General features: G+C 41.5%; 1 protein-coding gene across 1 annotated transcript in view; it reads left to right on the forward strand.

Moving 5' to 3' along the window:
- Window positions 1-17,044, forward strand: part of LOC135519259 (dual specificity calcium/calmodulin-dependent 3',5'-cyclic nucleotide phosphodiesterase 1A-like) — a 62,526-nt gene that overhangs the window by 25,898 nt on the left and 19,584 nt on the right. Inside the window, exons 3-6 of the mRNA XM_064944394.1 lie at window positions 10,344-10,457; window positions 11,945-12,127; window positions 13,620-13,686; window positions 14,144-14,260. Of these exons, the coding sequence (XP_064800466.1) occupies window positions 10,344-10,457; window positions 11,945-12,127; window positions 13,620-13,686; window positions 14,144-14,260 (481 nt within the window). The remainder of the gene's footprint in view (window positions 1-10,343; window positions 10,458-11,944; window positions 12,128-13,619; window positions 13,687-14,143; window positions 14,261-17,044) is intronic.

A 17,044-nucleotide genomic window follows, 5' to 3' on the forward strand; every position in this document is an offset into this window, starting at 1 on the left:
TAGCAGCTACTTCGCTTCATGAACTGCTGTTTTAAAGATGTTTTAAAGCACTTGTATCTCAGGGGTAGGAAGTGTTCTCACATTGTTCAGAATTAATCTGTGCTGAGTCTGACATAGTCTGACAAAATGAAGGTACGTGTTTCTCAGGACTATGAGGGGAGGCGTTGTCACATTGTTCAGGAAGGATGCCTCTGCTCTGTCAGTAAGGACTGAGTTTGGAAAAAGATGTCATTTCCCAAGTCACCTCTATGAATAGATTCCACCATGGAAATTCATATAGACTGTAATCTGAGTGGTATTGTTTTGATGTTTCTTCTTCTCCTTGATCTACTGCAGGCGATCCAGCAGGGTCCTGTGGGGGTGTCCAGTCCTAGTTTGAGAACATCATTAATTTCCCAAATACTTCTACGTCATGTATCTGGGTGGTGATGTCACTTATGTTTCTTGGATTGTTGAGTCCTGAGCACTTACTGAACTAGTGACCCCATAATATGGAGGGGGACTCTCTTCCTTAAGTCTTGTGGGGCCTGTGGGTTGCTGTGGGGTCTTGTGGAGTACTGGGGTCCCATGGGGTCCCGTGGAGTCCTGTGGGGTCTTGTGGGTCTCATGGAGTCCTGTGGGGTCTTGTGGAGTCTTGTGGGGTTGTCATGTTCCTTAGTCAACCCATGGTGGCCTAATCCTCCACTAGCCCCCCGAGCCCTTTCCAGGCTTTGATTATGCTGGGAAGACTGTCTGCATGGGAAGACTTGTTTTCTGACTCATACACACATGCACACACACATATACACACACACATGTTCACACACACTCTCTCTTTGATTCAAGCCATGTCTCTCGACTGGAAATGAGGCACACTATCTTTTGTTTACAGTATTACAACTGAAAAAGAAAAGGAGAGGAGCAGACTCTAGGAGCTCAGATACAATAATTGAATAACCAACGTTTCGACAGACGAGCTGTCTTCATCAGGGTATATTGACAAACACTGCTGGTCACTAGTTTACATACTTTGAAAGGACACACACAGGTGTCTGTAATCATGGCTGGGAGTGGCTTGATTTCATTGGTTGATTTACAGATATAAATAGAACATGTAAAAAGCATCAATGAATAACATACAGTCATAGATACAATTTGGCTACATAGGAATATAAATATTTTACAATGGATAGTAATCACAAGAATGGCTTCAGATCAAAGTCTACATTGACACTGAAGGGAGCAAGAGAGAGGGGGTCTTTAAATTAAACATCCAGGCAGCCTCTCGTTTTAACACTACATTGTCAAGACCACCCCCTCTCCTAGACAGGGTGTTGTTTTACCCACATCATTTTTACCACAAGAACAAGTTATAAGATAAATAACTGCCTTAGTGGAGCACATGATAACACCTTTGATTGGGATCTGTTTCCCTGTTTGAGGGTGTTTGAAGGATCTACATTTGTAAGTGCCTTTGCATTGAGCACAGCCATTACAATTGTAGTTCCATCCGGTACAGGCGCAAATAGGTATTTTGGTGTGGTAAGTCAGAGTTTACCAATTGATCTGAGATTTCTGCCAAGTGAGTATAGTACAGTTTAACAACTGACATCCGAGGCTGCACTTCCCAGTGGATAGACAAGAAGAGTATAGGGACTAGAGGGGCAACATGACATCAGTACTGGATCATCATGGCTGAATATGTCTGTATCCCAAATGGCACCCTATTCCCTATATAATGCACTAACTTTGACCAGAGACCATAAAAGTAGTGCACCATAAAGGGAGTAGGGTGCCATATGGGCCCCAAATGAATAAATAGCATGATGTTTACTGTGAGACGAGAGGGACCAAACAAACATGTTGGTCAGGACACACACACACACACACACACACACACACACACACACACACACACACACACACAGCAGTGACCCTTTGTGACTGCATCCTGGGACTGAAGGGGTGTAGGGTTCAGAGCTACAGAAAACTGTCCAGGAGATCGACACTCTCTCAAACAGCAAGGTAGATAAGCTTGACCAAGATCATATTAAAACTATTTTATCAGCACAATTCACAAAATTAGAGAAAACAATAGAGTGTTTTTTGGCAGGTCTTCAAATCACCCTTTGCTGCAAAACTGTAAAACAACATTGATCATTTTATTGAATTAAGTTTGTTATTAGTTCCTTAATTTAGCCAGGGACAGAGCTGAGACTGATATCATTATCTGGAGATTTGAAAGACGAAGAGCGAATAGTTTCCCCTCTGTGGTTAGAAAAGTTCAGTTAAGGCTCCACTTGAGATGATCATGGTTTATGCCTGTGCTAAACCTAGCACACATGAAGCACATTTTGCTCTGCTATTGTATAACAGAAAACAGCTGTCTGGTTTCCCCTTGTCGTCAGGCCTTGTGTATCATCTGGGTTGGAAATAAAGTACCAAAGTATATAACAACGCCAACTTCTGACCTACTTCTGCAGCCAGCTGTAACTTCTTGTGAGTCTCGGCTGTGGCTGTGGAATTGCGAGCCAAATATGATCTACATAAATGTACTTCCCTGTCCATCTCAAATGGCTACAGTCTGACCATCACAGTTAGATCTGTCTTGTGTGTGTGTGTGTGTGTGTGTGTGTGGGTGTGGGTGTGTGTGTGTGTGTGTGTGTCTGTGTGTGTGTGTGCGGGTCTAGTGTTAGGATATAATTCACCTCAGCTGTCAGGAAAATGGCTGGCAAACAGTTAAATGACCTCTCTCCATCTCCATCAAAGATGACTACAGAGGGTTTTGAGCTGAGAGAGAGAGGCCTCTGACTTTCCCCAGAGAGAGCATTATCTGTTTTTCATATGGCCGTGTGTGTGTGTGTGTGTGTGTGTGTGTGTGTGTGTGTGTGTGTGTGTGTGTGTGTGTGTGTGTGTGTGTGTGTGTGTGTGTGTGTGTGTGTGTGTGTGAACTCTGAAACCACTGACCCCATGGCCTGCTTTTCAACTTACAGTACAGCCAGCACCCCTCAGAATAGTCATCTGCTATAATGGGATTATGGGGAACTGCTGTTTGTGTGTGTGGGTGTTTGACCTGCCAGGATGTACAGTGTACTTTGCAGTAGGTTATCCTTCATGTAATGAGAGTTTATGGAGTCTTAGCCCTCCCATTACAAATAGAACAAAACAGAAAAGGAGGTTGATAACACAGAGGTGAGGGAGGGCTGGAGGGAGGAGGGGGAGGGAGGGGGAGAACAGGATGATAACAGAGAGATGAGGAAGTCTGATTTATCATGTATCACCCAGGAGACTGGTGTAATTACCCTCTAGTCTCACCGACTGAACCAGAGGTGGAACCAGGGATGGTGAGACTATGGAACCTCTGTTGGCCCTGTGAGAAACTGAAATCTCTGTTGACTTGTGGGATGAGATGTCCAACAGAGATACTGGTCAGAGTGTAGGATTTTGTCTCTGTCTGTTGTGCCAAACTAGGATTAGAACAGACGTGAACAGACATTTATGGACCACCCAAGAGGCCAGTTTACAATTCAGAATAAACCAGAAGTGTGTTATATGGGTGATATTATCTAAAATAAAGTTATGAAAAATGTGGCAAGCCAGAGAAAATACCTTTTCGTTTAGTTATAACTGCCTGGTCTCATTAGAATGTCAAAATAGTGACATTTAACTATTCTAGCTTTATGTCACATAATAGATGCTCCCTCCTCTCTCCATCGCCTCTGACCGTTCTACCTCCATTCTCCTGCCTCCATTCTCCTGCCTCCATTCTCCTGCCTTAACTCCCATACTTTTTGACATTGTTCAATTTGTTATATCTAATCTTATTAACTTAAATGTGTTTATTGTATGTGTTGCCTATGTGTTACTGTAATTCAGTCTTTTAGTTGACATAGTAGCCAACAAGGTGAAAAAATTGTCAGTGTGACCTTGAGCAAGGCACTTAACCCTAATTTACTCCAGGGGTGCTGTACTACTATGGCTGACCCTGTAAAACAACACATTTTACGGCAGCTATCTGGTGTATTAGACAATTAATTTACTTTTACTTTTTTTTTTACACATGAAATAAACCATTATCCTCAAACTGACATGTTACTTATAACATACTAGTTAGCCTATATGTCATATAGCATGGATAGGGTTAGAGACAGGTTAATAATGGTAAGGGTTATGGTTAGGGCTTGCAACATGTCTGCAACATACATCGGATGTAAATTGATTTTGTCAGCTTGTTTTAAACCCCATTCCTGTGAACATGTTTGAGTTGAACTGTCCCTGTTTCAGTTAGAGAGTCTGTCTGTCCCTATACTGAAATCTATAGGACTGTTAAACATATCACTATCAAAACCAGATTTCTTTTGTCACAAGGTTTTACCAGAGGTTCCGTGAACATGTTTGAATTGGAGAGACCCAGTGTCAGTTAGGAGGCCTGCAGGTCTGTAGAAAGCAGAAAGTAGGCCCAGGCTCAGACCAGTGTTAACATAACACAACAAGGCCCTGTCCCCACCAAGTGTGTTTATAGGCCAGTGAATGACCCTTTTTTTTTTAAACTTGAGCGTCTGAATTGGAAAGCCACCAAGAGCGCTGGAACCACTCACTTGTCAGAATGATGGAGTCTTGAATGGTAAGCCGGTTGTAAAACTCACCAGCTTACATCGTAGTTTGGTTTGTTTCCCTTACAAAGTGTTATTAAAAAAAAAAAATAATTGTACAGCAAAAACATTCCAAAGTATAATGTACTGTAGGTCATTTTGATTACGTTTTTTCCATGGATCAACACATTAAATTACACAGACTAAATTTCTGTTTTGGTAATAGCCTGTATCATACAGGGATGTTATTTTTATTGCCATCAATAGATCCCCTCTGTGAGACCATGTTGTTTACAATCTGAAAGCATGAGAATTAGTTTATTGAGGAGCCATTAAAGACAACCAGCCAAACACAGTGGTAGTATCCCAAATGACCCCATAAAGTAATGCACTAAATAGGGAATAGGGTGCCATTTGGATTTCTTAGCAACATGAAAAGCATTCTCGTTTAGCCTCTGTGTGCCTGTGGCACCACCAGGGTACAGATCTGTTTATTTGTTGAAATAAATGATGCACAAAACCAGTCTAGTTCAGTCAGACAACATACTGCAGAGAGTCTGGACTTTTTCTGGACGTTTTCTTTTTTCATACATGAAATGTAGTAGCAATCATCCACCCCTGTTTCTTGGAAACGGGTCGTTATCGGGTCATAAAGTAGTCCTGTGGGTGCCATCTTCAGGGGTGAGGAATGTTGGATCAGTCTGTCTGAGAGGTTGGCAGAGCAGACGACAGAGAGGAGCAAGGCAGGGTGCCCTAGCTCTATTCCAGCCCTGTCATTGTGCCCTCTGGGGCCCCAGTCTGGGCCCTGGTGACGGCATCAGTCCCTTCCAAGGAGGAGGACACAGTTAACTCATGGGAAAATGCTCTCTTGTAGGTCTGACATGTCCAGTTGGATGCAGCTAAAATCAGACATCCCCCTATGCCTTTGTTTGTACTTCTTGGAAGCCCAGCTCAGAAAGAAGTTCCTGAAAGCGATACAGTTTCACATAAAGCCTATTTTAAATTGTTAACTTAATTCATTTTCATTCTTTAAAAACCTCACACAGGTCCCTAACACGGAACCCAAACCTGCTGCGCGCGTGCGCCATCATGCATACATTTATTTTGCCCCCCCACACCAAAAGCGATCACGACACGCAGGTTAAAATATCAAAACAAACTCTGAACTAATGACATTAATTTGGGGAAAGGTCGAAAATCATTAAACATGTATGGCAATTTAGCTAGCACTTGCTAGCTAACGTTAATTTATCCTATTTAGCTAGCTTGCTGTTGCTAGCTAATTTGTCCTGGGATATAAACATTGAGTTGTTATTTTACCTGAAATGCACAAGGACCTCTACTCCGACAATTAATCCACACATAAAATGGCCAAACAAATCGTTTCTAGTCATCTCTCCTCCTTCCAGGCTTTTTCATCGTTTAATTTATATGGTGATTGCATCTAAACTTTCATTGTATTACCACAACTACCGGCAAAACAGTTAGTCTTTCAGTCACCCATGTGGGTATAACCAATGAGGAGATGGCACGTGGGTACCTGCTTCTATAAACCAATGAGGAGATGGGAGAGGCAAGACTTTCAGCGCGATCTGCGTCAGAAATAGGAATGAGTTCTATTTTAGCCCTTGGTGTCGCAGACGCTCGTTGGCACAATAATTGAATAACATGGATTTCTAAATTTAATTTGCAACGCTGGTGCACGCGACATGTCAGGTCTGGTCAGCATGTAAGGGTCCTCTTACAGTATGCACTGTAGTCTATATAGTTCTATGACGAATATACTCTAAATGTGTATTATGGTTATTTCATAGTCACAGTAACAGGATAATATATGTCAACCCATGAAGTTAGTTTCTCATTATATTGAGCTCTGAGTTGAAGTCCTGGAAAGCAAAGATAAGGCTATTGTTGTGTCCCAAATGGAACCCTATTCCCTACATAGTGCACTACTTTTGACCAGTGCCATAGGACTGTGGTCAAATGTTGTGCACTGTGTAGGGAATAGGGTGTAATTTGGGATGTATCCTGCAGCTGTAGGATCTTAATTTGATCACGTTTGCTACAGGAAATGTGAATTATTATGTGCATTATAATTGATGGGCATTTTTTGCAGGGGATGATACATTTGACATGTTAGGGCAAATCAAGTCTGACATTTTAAAGTGGAAATTACAAACTTTAGAAGCCTTTTTAAACCTTGAAAATACTACAAGTTTGCATTTCCAGCTGTACAGGAAAATTCTCATCATCAAAATAGTTATCAAATGAAGATCCTACATCTGTATGTGAGTGTTTAAAACATTATTACTGTACAACATCATCTGAGAGTTGTCCAGATGTCTTAGGTTTTCTACTTGACCAAAATGTCAAACAAAGTTTCCAAGAGCTCATGTGAACTCAGATAAGCAACCCAGTTGTTGAGATAGATATGGCACGTGCTTATACAACTGAACTTATTGTAACATGTTTGACCTGTCTTTTGTCCCTTTACCATTGTAAAGTCCATGTTTTTTCTATTTCTTAAGAAATATCTAAATACTGCTACCTTTGTGGCTGTTTCAACTATTAATATAGTGCCACTTTATTCAGAATCTTTTATCATATTCTAACCTATACTGAAACATACTGAAATCACATGAAAAAGTCATTTTCGCTTGCTTCCAAAGACAAGGTTGTATTATTGTGACCCAGATAGATCCACCAATCAGGGCCACTATTTATATTTATCTGCTGTGTGATTGGTCTAATCCAGGGTGTGTGAGATGGAAGACATCAGGCCAGTGCTGTGGGGAGTGACAGAGGAAAAGGTCATATGATTGATAAACCTACGGCTGGAAACGCTGTGGGGGAATAGCCCTGTTGTTATTCCCCCACCCACTACACATGAACTATTCCCATGGTTTCAGTGGTTTCAAACTGTAGTCTAAACGCTGTGTCTTTGACAATATTCACAAAGAGTTTCAGAATAGGTGTGCTGATCTAGGATCAGTTTAGCCTTTTAGATCATAGTACATATGATTATATAGACAGGGGGGACCTGCCCTAGCACTCCTACTCTGAGACACTTTTTGAAATCAGACCCTGGTCTGTGGAAACCTGTTGCTACTGAATGTGTGATAAGTGAGTTGGAGAGACAGTTGTTTTGAGGGACTGTTGCCAACTCTCACCCTGGCTGCATCTCACTCTCATCCAAAGTGCACCAGATACTATATCAGGCTAAATGCAACAGTAGATGTAATATCACAGGCAGTTGACAATGTGGAAGAGACAGCTGTCTACAGCTTGATTATGCAAGGCAAATATTTACTTTCTGCATCCTCATTAGTCATGTATTGAAATATTTTGATATTACAGACCAATGCCAGAACAAACCAATGCTGGGGGTGGCAGTTTGCCAATAGTAGTCAGTCAGATTTTCAATTAACACTGAGCACAATATTTTAATTTTAATTTTACTAGGCAAGTCAGTTAAGAACAAATTCTTATTTTCAATGACGGCCTAGGAACAGTGGGTTAACTGCCTGTTCAGGGGCAGAACGACAGATTTGTACCTTGTCAGCTCGGGGGTTTGAACTTGCAACCTTTCAGTTACTAGTCCAACGCTCTAACCACTAGGCTACCCTGCCGCCCCAAAATATAATACACAGGAGGCTGGTGAGGGGAGGACGGATCATAATAATGGCTGGAATGGAGTGAATGGAATGGTATCAGCACTAGGAAACCATGTGTTTGATATGTCAATGCCATTTCATTTACTCCATTCCAGCCATTTCTATGAGCCTGTCCTCTCCAATTAAGTTGCTGCCTGTGATAGAATAGTATAGACTTGGCACTTTGCTCACTCATCTTGACTGGCAGAGTGGTATCCTGCTGTGTTTCCCCTCTGAAGACAAAAGAAGGAAAGACTAAAGAGAAGGAAGAAAAATGACTAGATAAGGCAAACAAGCCCACAGTAAAGGCACAATAAAGTCCCAGGCTTATCAGTCTCTCTACTACATACATTCTGCTCACTTCGCAAATGGCTTTCTCCTGCTCACTTTGCATGCAGATGCATTGGTTGTTTTCCGTACTGTATTGTGTGTGTGTGTGTGTGTGTTTTCTGTATTGTATCCTGGCTTTCAGTCAGTTGATCCTGTTGTTTTGACAGCTTGGGTTTAGGATTATGTGTTCATATAAAACCACATGTCAATGACACTTCAATACTTCTGAATCCTCCTCTGTTACAGATTTTCACATAATAACACCTCAGATTGAAAACAGATGCTCCTCTTATGGTCTTGCCTTGCAGCAGGGATCTTACAGTAGGTTTGCATCCCAAATGGCACCCCCTATCCCCAATATAGTGCACTACAGGCCCTCTGGTCAAATGTAGTGCACTATATGGGGAATAGGGTGCCATTTGGGACACATCCCAAGTCATTTTGCTGAGGGTTGGTTGGGCGTCTGGTGTTTGGTGATAGTCTGTGTATCCACCGAGGCGAGCCATGGCACAGTGTCAATCCCCTGTTGTTTTTAATGATGCACTAGTCCCGTTGTTAAATATTTAAAGATCTGCATGAGACCAATACAAAAGGCTTCACTGACTTTCTAGGCTTTGTTGATCAGGCGGTTGTAGTTCAGTGGTGCTAGTTCTCTGGATGTCTAACACACACACACACACACACACACACACACACACACACACACACACACACACACACACACACACACACACACACACACAATACCAGCAACAGTGTGTGAAAACCTTGTGAAGATTTACAGAAAACGATTGACCTCTGTCATTGCCAACAAAGGGTATATAACAAAGTATTGAGATAAACTTTTGTTATTGACCAAATACTCATTTTCCACCATATTTTGCAAATAAATTCATAAAAAATCCTACAATTTGATTTTCAGGATTTTTTTTCTCATTTTGTCTGTCATAGTTGAAGTGTTCCTGTGATGAAAATTACAGGCCTCTCTCGTATTTTTAAGTGGGAGAACTTTCACAATTGGTTGCTGACGATATACTTTTTTGACCCACTGTAACTAAGGTTGTACACACCTTTTCTATAAATTGTATTGTCCATACTGTCTATTTCACACCATTATATACAGTGCAGCAATACCTAATATTGCAAAACAATACACCCCCCCCCCAAAAAACAAAACAAAAAAAGAACAAATAAGAAATGTAAGTAATATATACAGTTCCAGTCAAAAGTTTGGACACACCTACTCATTCAAATGTTTTTCTTCATGTTTTACTATTTTCTTCATTGTAAAATAATAGAAGGCATCAAAACTACAAAATAACACATATGGAATCATGTAGTAACCAAAAAAGTGTTAAACAAATCAAAAAATATTTTAGAATCTTCAAAGTAGCCACCCTTTGCCTTGATGACAGCTTTGTACACTCTTGGCATTCTCTCAACCAGCTTCACGAGGTAGTCACCTGAAATGCATTTCAAATTACAGGTGCGTCTTTGTTAAAAGTTCATTTGTGGAATTTCTTTCCTTCTTATTGCATTTGTGGGGGGATTTGTGTGTATTGTTAGGTATTACTGCACTGTTGGAAGTGAAACATAAGCATTTAGCTGCACCTGCGATAACATCTGCAAAATATGTGTACGCAACCAATAACGTTTGACTTGACAAGACCAGCTCAGAGACTGTCAAGTTGTATCGACATACAGTACTGTTCTCCGTGTACTATGTATTATCCAGTGTTCATGAGCTCATATATGAAGATGAAATTTGAATCCAACTTCCTCTTTGCAGATTGAGATGCCTGGTGAAGCAACTAGACAAGGGAGAAGTGAATGTGGTGGATCTGAGGAAGAATATAGAGTATGCAGCCTCTGTTCTAGAGGCAGTCTATATTGATGAAACCAGGTGAGTGCATTCCAGCTGAATTCAATTCAATAACTACATCAAACATTTTGCACTCTGCACCGTTAAAGGTATGGGAAATAACTGCACAAATACAACTCACATAAAATATGGTACTCATAGATAGTAACCTATTCTGATAATTAAATTCCTTGACAAATCGAGTGCTGTACAACCAGTGGAGTACCACAAGTGCAGTACTACTCTGTTTTGGTGCCTTAGCTCAGACAGTTTGAAAATATACTTTTTCTATGCAAACTGTGTCTTTGTGTCTGCTGATCAAAGTCCTTCAGTTCTCTCTGGGTGTCTCACTTCTCTCTGGATGTCTCACTTCTCTCTGGGTGTCTCCCCCGTCATGGGGGAACGTCCAATTACTCGAAGGAGCACTCCATACTTTATTACTTAAACTCCACGTCTGAAGTTTTCCATCTCTCAATGGAGGAGACTATAAAACTAAAGTCTTACTGAGCCATACATCCCTCTCAGTCTGGGTTGTTGTGGCTGTAATTGTTGATACAGACTGCAGAGTGAGTCAGCTCAGTTGGGCTCTCCAGTGATAAGCAGGTGTTGCATAGCCTGTAGTCTGATTGCAGAGCTCACCCCCCCCCCCCCAAATGGCACCTTATTTACCTTCTACACTCTTAGAAAAAACCTAAAAGGGTTCTTCGGATGTCCCCGTAGAGGAAGTCTTTTTGGTTCCAGGTAGAACCTTTTTGGGTTCAATGCAGAGCCCTTCCCCTACATCAGTGCAATAATAGGGTGGCATTTTGGATGCAGACTTTGATTGAATCATATTTGCGTAGTAATTGCATTTTCCATTATCATAATATATGATCAATTATTTTCACGGTAGCCCGGTTTTACAATTTCAGAATAATTACTTGCAGAAGGAAGTCCTGCACCCTTATCGTGATTCCGTAAGCCTCATTTCCTTATGTTAGCGTCTAACCTAATGTTGACATCCTAAAATCACAACATTCAAAATATCTGCCTCCCTTTTCCTTCATTGGCCACATTTTCCTTCTCATTACAGCTGAGGATCTGTTTTACGGTTAATAATTCACCAAGGTGGTTTCCTCAGCTAAACAAATTGCAATGGAAAGAGAGCCTGTCAGTTAACACTTAAGAAGTGCATTCAGCCTTCAGAATGATCACATAGTGAGGATGATGGTTCAGGGGCTCCATACCAGGACAGGTAAACAGGCATTTACAAGACCTGGCCTCTCATCTCATCACATCACAGTCAGCAATGGAAACAAATCACACTTTTATTAGCGACAGTACATGCTATTAGTGTGAGTGACATTTAGCATACTTTTGCAGGAAATGTAAGCTATACAACTTATGGGTAAAAAGTGAATGACAGGGAATGTGACACTGTTACAGGTATATAACAGGTGAATATCAGGTAATATGGGACTGTTACATTTGTGTGTTCCGAGTGACCTGGAGTCTGACTGTCCCTTGTCCCTTGTCCCTCCCCCTCACAGGCGTCTTCTGGACACTGAGGATGAGCTCAGTGACATCCAGACGGACTCTGTTCCAATGGAGGTGCGGGATTGGCTGGCCTCGACCTTCACCAGGAAGATGGGCGTGGTCAGGAGACGACCCGAGGAGAAACCACGGTTCAAGAGCATTGTGCATGCCGTGCAGGCTGGCATCTTTGTCGAGCGGTACAAACATATACACAGATGCACACACACACACAACAAACCACAGTCAAGAGGTACTGGAGGATGTACTTTTATGATATATGGGAAAATAAACAAAGAATTACAGTAGGCTATCTACATTGATAACTATGCAGATACATTTATGTAAAAAAAAACATACCATCAAACCATTAACATTTTTGTTAGAAGCTCTTGTTAGAACTTCTTGTGTTGCTCTTAAAAGAAACACGTAACTGTCATTCTGCCTTAGAACAATGGTTATTTAAAAAAACTTTCCAGTAAGTGTGCACAAACATGAATACATAAATAATATTGAGCAATGAGCTTCCCTCAATTGCTTTCGCTTGTAGTCTAATAGTATTAATTGTCATTCTGCCAGTCAATAAAAATGGTCAATAGTGAATTCTTACTTACAGTTGGCACTAATATGAATACATAAACATCATATTCAGCAATGTGTCTCAAATCTTCTCAAGAGCTGTTGCTATGGCCTGTGCCTCACTTTTATTTCCATGGCAACTACGAGGCTACAGCATCTCCTGAAATGAATATTCCAAAATGGAATCCACAATGCAGGCATTCTCAGTTCAACAGTTGGAATGTACATTGCTTAGTATATTATTCAAATGTGTTAAACAACAGGTTTGGATGGTTTCTTCTTTTGTGGACAACATTAGAATTTGAGTTATAAAATGTGTGTCCATATTCCATAGTAAGATCTGTCTTTACAGTTATACAATATGTCTGTGTCAGAGAGTATGGTCTCTTCAGCCCAGATTCCCCTGAGAAAAATGAACTGGTCTCTGACTGAAAACACTCTCAGAGGAGACGAGAGAAGAGAATACAGTCAAAGCCCAGCCTGGCAGATTCTCCTTCTCTTTTATAAACTAGATGTAGGGTGCATCCCAAATTGCAACCTATTCCCTATATAGTGCACTACTCTTGACCAAGGCCCACTTGAAGAACAGAGATAACTTGGCTGGGCTTCCGACATGTCACACCTTTCTTTGTTGTTGTTGCCAAAGCCCAAATACAGTCTTTCTTTGGCCTTATTTAACAGCCCTGTCTCATCCCTCCCCTCACCCCTTTCAACATCCAGCCTTTGGTTCAGGTCTGTCCAGTGCCAAAATATTCGTAATCTGCAAAGAATGCCTGCTCAAAAGCCTTTAATCTTTTTAAAAATTAAATTACTGTTGATCCCATTACTGGTAATCGTTGAAAACTGAGGCATTGTGGCATTATGTGACTGCAGCATTTTGATACCATAGTAGGAAGAATACAATTGAAATCATCAGCTGTTGTTTGTTGTCTGTGTGTACAGTTTTCTTAGTATACACAGTACAAGTACAGGAGCTGCCCCAGTGGGCAAAACTCATTGAAATGAAATCATTACAAGCAGTGTTCATCATAACATTATTTCAACCCGATTTGCCAGCCGGGTGCATCACAGTTCTATTGTCTAACCACCTAATGGTTGTGTACCTATCTTCAGGATGTACAGGCGGACATCGAACATGGCTGGATTGACGTACCCTCCAGCTGCCATCGCTGCTTTGAAGGTGCTTGATATGTCATATTACTATAGGATTCCTATTACTATTATACATCATACACTAGGGACTGGTTTCCCAGATACAGATTCAGCCTAGTCCTGGACAACAACAAAAATCTTGCTAATTTGGGAATCTCTTGTCTTGCTTAATCTGTGTCCGGGAAACCAGACCTATGAGAAATGAAAGATGATGATATCAGTCAAGCTACACTTTGAGATAGGAATGATGACATCCTAAAACATTAAATAGATAAACTGTCATATCATGCATAATCATTGCAGAATAAAGGCTTTATTACATCTGTACAAGATGTACCTGATTTTACAGCTATTTTAGACTTTATCATAACATCATATTGTGACATTCATAGCGATGATAATCAATATGTGTTTTATTATAGAACACAGTGTGTGTTCTATTTAATTCTGTGCTGTCATCATCCCTGACATCTGATTGTTTACAGGATGTAGATAACTGGTCCTTTGATGTGTTTGTGCTCCACGAGGCCAGCAGTGAACACGCATTAAAGTTCCTGGTCTACGAACTGCTCACCCGATATGACCTGATCAACCGCTTCAGGGTTAGTCTCTATTCAGTCTCTCACTCTATAATTAGGGTGTTTGTTGTTTGTTTGTTGACTAAGTATTCTTCCTAATCACCCTCTCAGCCTGTTCTATACCCCAAGCCTCTGTGTGTGTGTGTGTTACTCTGTCCTCTGTTCTACACCACAGGCCTCTGGTCTGGGTACCTCAGAGGAAGACATGCACTCAACCTCACACTGTTTCTTTTCTCTGTCCTCATCTCTTTGTCTGGTTTTATACATAGTTTCTACATGTCCTCTGTTAGACAAGTGGTGAGATTATCACAAACACATACAGTTACTGTGCTTTGATCTGAATGTCAGGATTATATTTTAATCCTATGATAATATGGTTACACTTTACTTGAAGGGGTACATTCACTCTTAGAAAAAAGGGTTCCGAAAGGGTTCTTCGGCGGTCCCCATAGGAGAACCATTTTTGGTTCCATGTAGAACCCTCTGTAGAAAGGGCTCTACATGGAACCTAAAAGGGTTATATCTAGAACCAAAAAGGGTTCTTCCTATGGGGACAGCCAAAGAACCTTTTTAGGTTCGAGATATACAGTGGGGCAAAAAAGTATTTAGTCAGCCACCAATTCTGCAAGTTCTCCCACTTAAAAAGATGAGAGAGGCCTGTGACAGACAAAATGAGAAAAAAATCACATTGTAGGATTTTTAATGAATTTATTTGCAAATTATGGTGGAAAATAAGTATTTGGTCACCTACAAACAAGCAAGATGTCTGGCTCTCACAGACCTGTAACTTCTTCTTTAAGAGGCTCCTCTGTCCTCCACTCATTACCTGTATTAATGGCACCTGTTTGAACTTGTTATCAGTATAAAAGACACCTGTCCACAACCTCGAACAGTCACACTCCAAACTCCACTATGGCCAAGACCAAAGAGCTGTCAAAGGACACCAGAAACAAAATTGTAGACCTGCACCAGGCTGGGAAGACTGAATCTGCAATAGGTAAGCAGCTTGGTTTGAAGAAATCAACTGTGGGAGCAATTATTAGGAAATGGAAGACATACAAGACCACTGATAATCTCCCTCGATCTGGGGTTCCACGCAAGATCTCACCCCGTGGGGTCAAAATGATCACAAGAACGGTGAGCAAAAATCCCAGAACCACACGGGGGGACCTCGTGAATGACCTGCAGAGAGCTGGGACCAAAGTAACAAAGCCTACCATCAGTAACACACTACGCCGCCAGGGACTCAAATCCTGCATTGCCAGACGTGTCCCCCTGCTTAAGCCAGTACATGTCCAGGCCCGTCTGAAGTTTGCTAGAGAGCATTTGGATGATCCAGAAGAAGATTGGGAGAATGTCACATGGTCAGATGAAACCAAAATAGAACTTTTTGGTAAAAACTCAACTCGTCGTGTTTGGTGGACAAAGAATGCTGAGTTGCATCCAAAGAACACCATACCTACTGTGAAGCATGGGGGTGGAAACATCATGCTTTAGGGCTGTTTTTCTGCAAAGGGACCAGGACGACTGATCCGTGTAAAGGAAAGAATGAATGGGGCCGTGTATCATGAGATTTTGAGTGAAAACCTCCTTCCATCAGCAAGGGCATTGAAGATGAAACGTGGCTGGGTCTTTCAGCATGACAATGATCCCAAACACACCACCCGGGCAACGAAGGAGTGGCTTCGTAAGAAGCATTTCAAGGTCCTGGAGTGGCCTAGCCAGTCTCCAGATCTCATCCCCATAGAAAATCTTTGGAGGGAGTTGAAAGTCCGTGTTGCCCAGCAACAGCCCCAAAACAATCACTGCTTTAGAGGAGATCTGCATGGAGGAATGGGCCAAAATACCAGCAACAGTGTGTGAAAACCTTGTGAAGATTTACAGAAAACGTTTGACCTCTGTCATTGCCAACAAAGGGTATATAACAAAGTATTGAGATAAACTTTTGTTATTGACCAAATACTTATTTTCCACCATAATTTGCAAATAACTTCATTAAAAATCCTACAGTGTGATTTTCTGGATTTTTTCCCCCCTCATTTTGTTTGTCATAGTTGAAGTGTACCTATGATGAAAATTACAGCCCTCTCTCATCTTTTTATGTGGGAGAACTTGCACAATTGGTCGCTGACTACATACTTTTTTGCCCCACTGTACACTTCGCACCTTTTTTTCTAAGACTACGTAACATGACATAACATAAGTGTTTTTCCAATTTTATACGATTCAACAAATTTTGCCATAGATAGAGAGAAAAAGTTACAGTTTTAATGCTATATCCCCTGCCGTTCCACACATTTTGCCATGATTTATGCCATGTTCATGTAATATCTGAGTGGGAGTGACTCGCAAAATCAATGGTGCCCCCTGGGGGTCAGAGCCCCTAGGCATGTGCCCTGTGTGCCCGGTCAACTCAATCATCACGTTTGCAGACGACAACAGTAATAGGCCTGATTACCAACAATGACAAGACAGCCTATAGGGAGGTGGTGAGGGCCCTGGGAGTGTGGTGCCAGGAAAATAACCTCTTACTCAATGTCAACAAAACAAAGGAGCTGATCGTGGACTTCAGGAAACAGCAGAGGGAACACCCCCCTATTCACTACGGGAATACAGTTAAGAAGGTGGAAAGCTTCAAGTTCCTCTGTGTACACATCACTGACAAACTGAAATGGCCCACCCACAAAGACAGTGTGGTGAAGGCGCAACTGCGCCTCTTCAACCTCAGGAGGCTGAAGGAATTTGGCTTGGCGCCTAAAACCCTGGGCTGTATCACCGCCTGATACGGCAACTGCACCGCTAGCAACC

This window comes from Oncorhynchus masou, chromosome 29, assembly GCF_036934945.1.
Source record: "Oncorhynchus masou masou isolate Uvic2021 chromosome 29, UVic_Omas_1.1, whole genome shotgun sequence".
In the NCBI taxonomy this organism is placed as follows: Eukaryota; Metazoa; Chordata; class Actinopteri; order Salmoniformes; family Salmonidae; genus Oncorhynchus; species Oncorhynchus masou.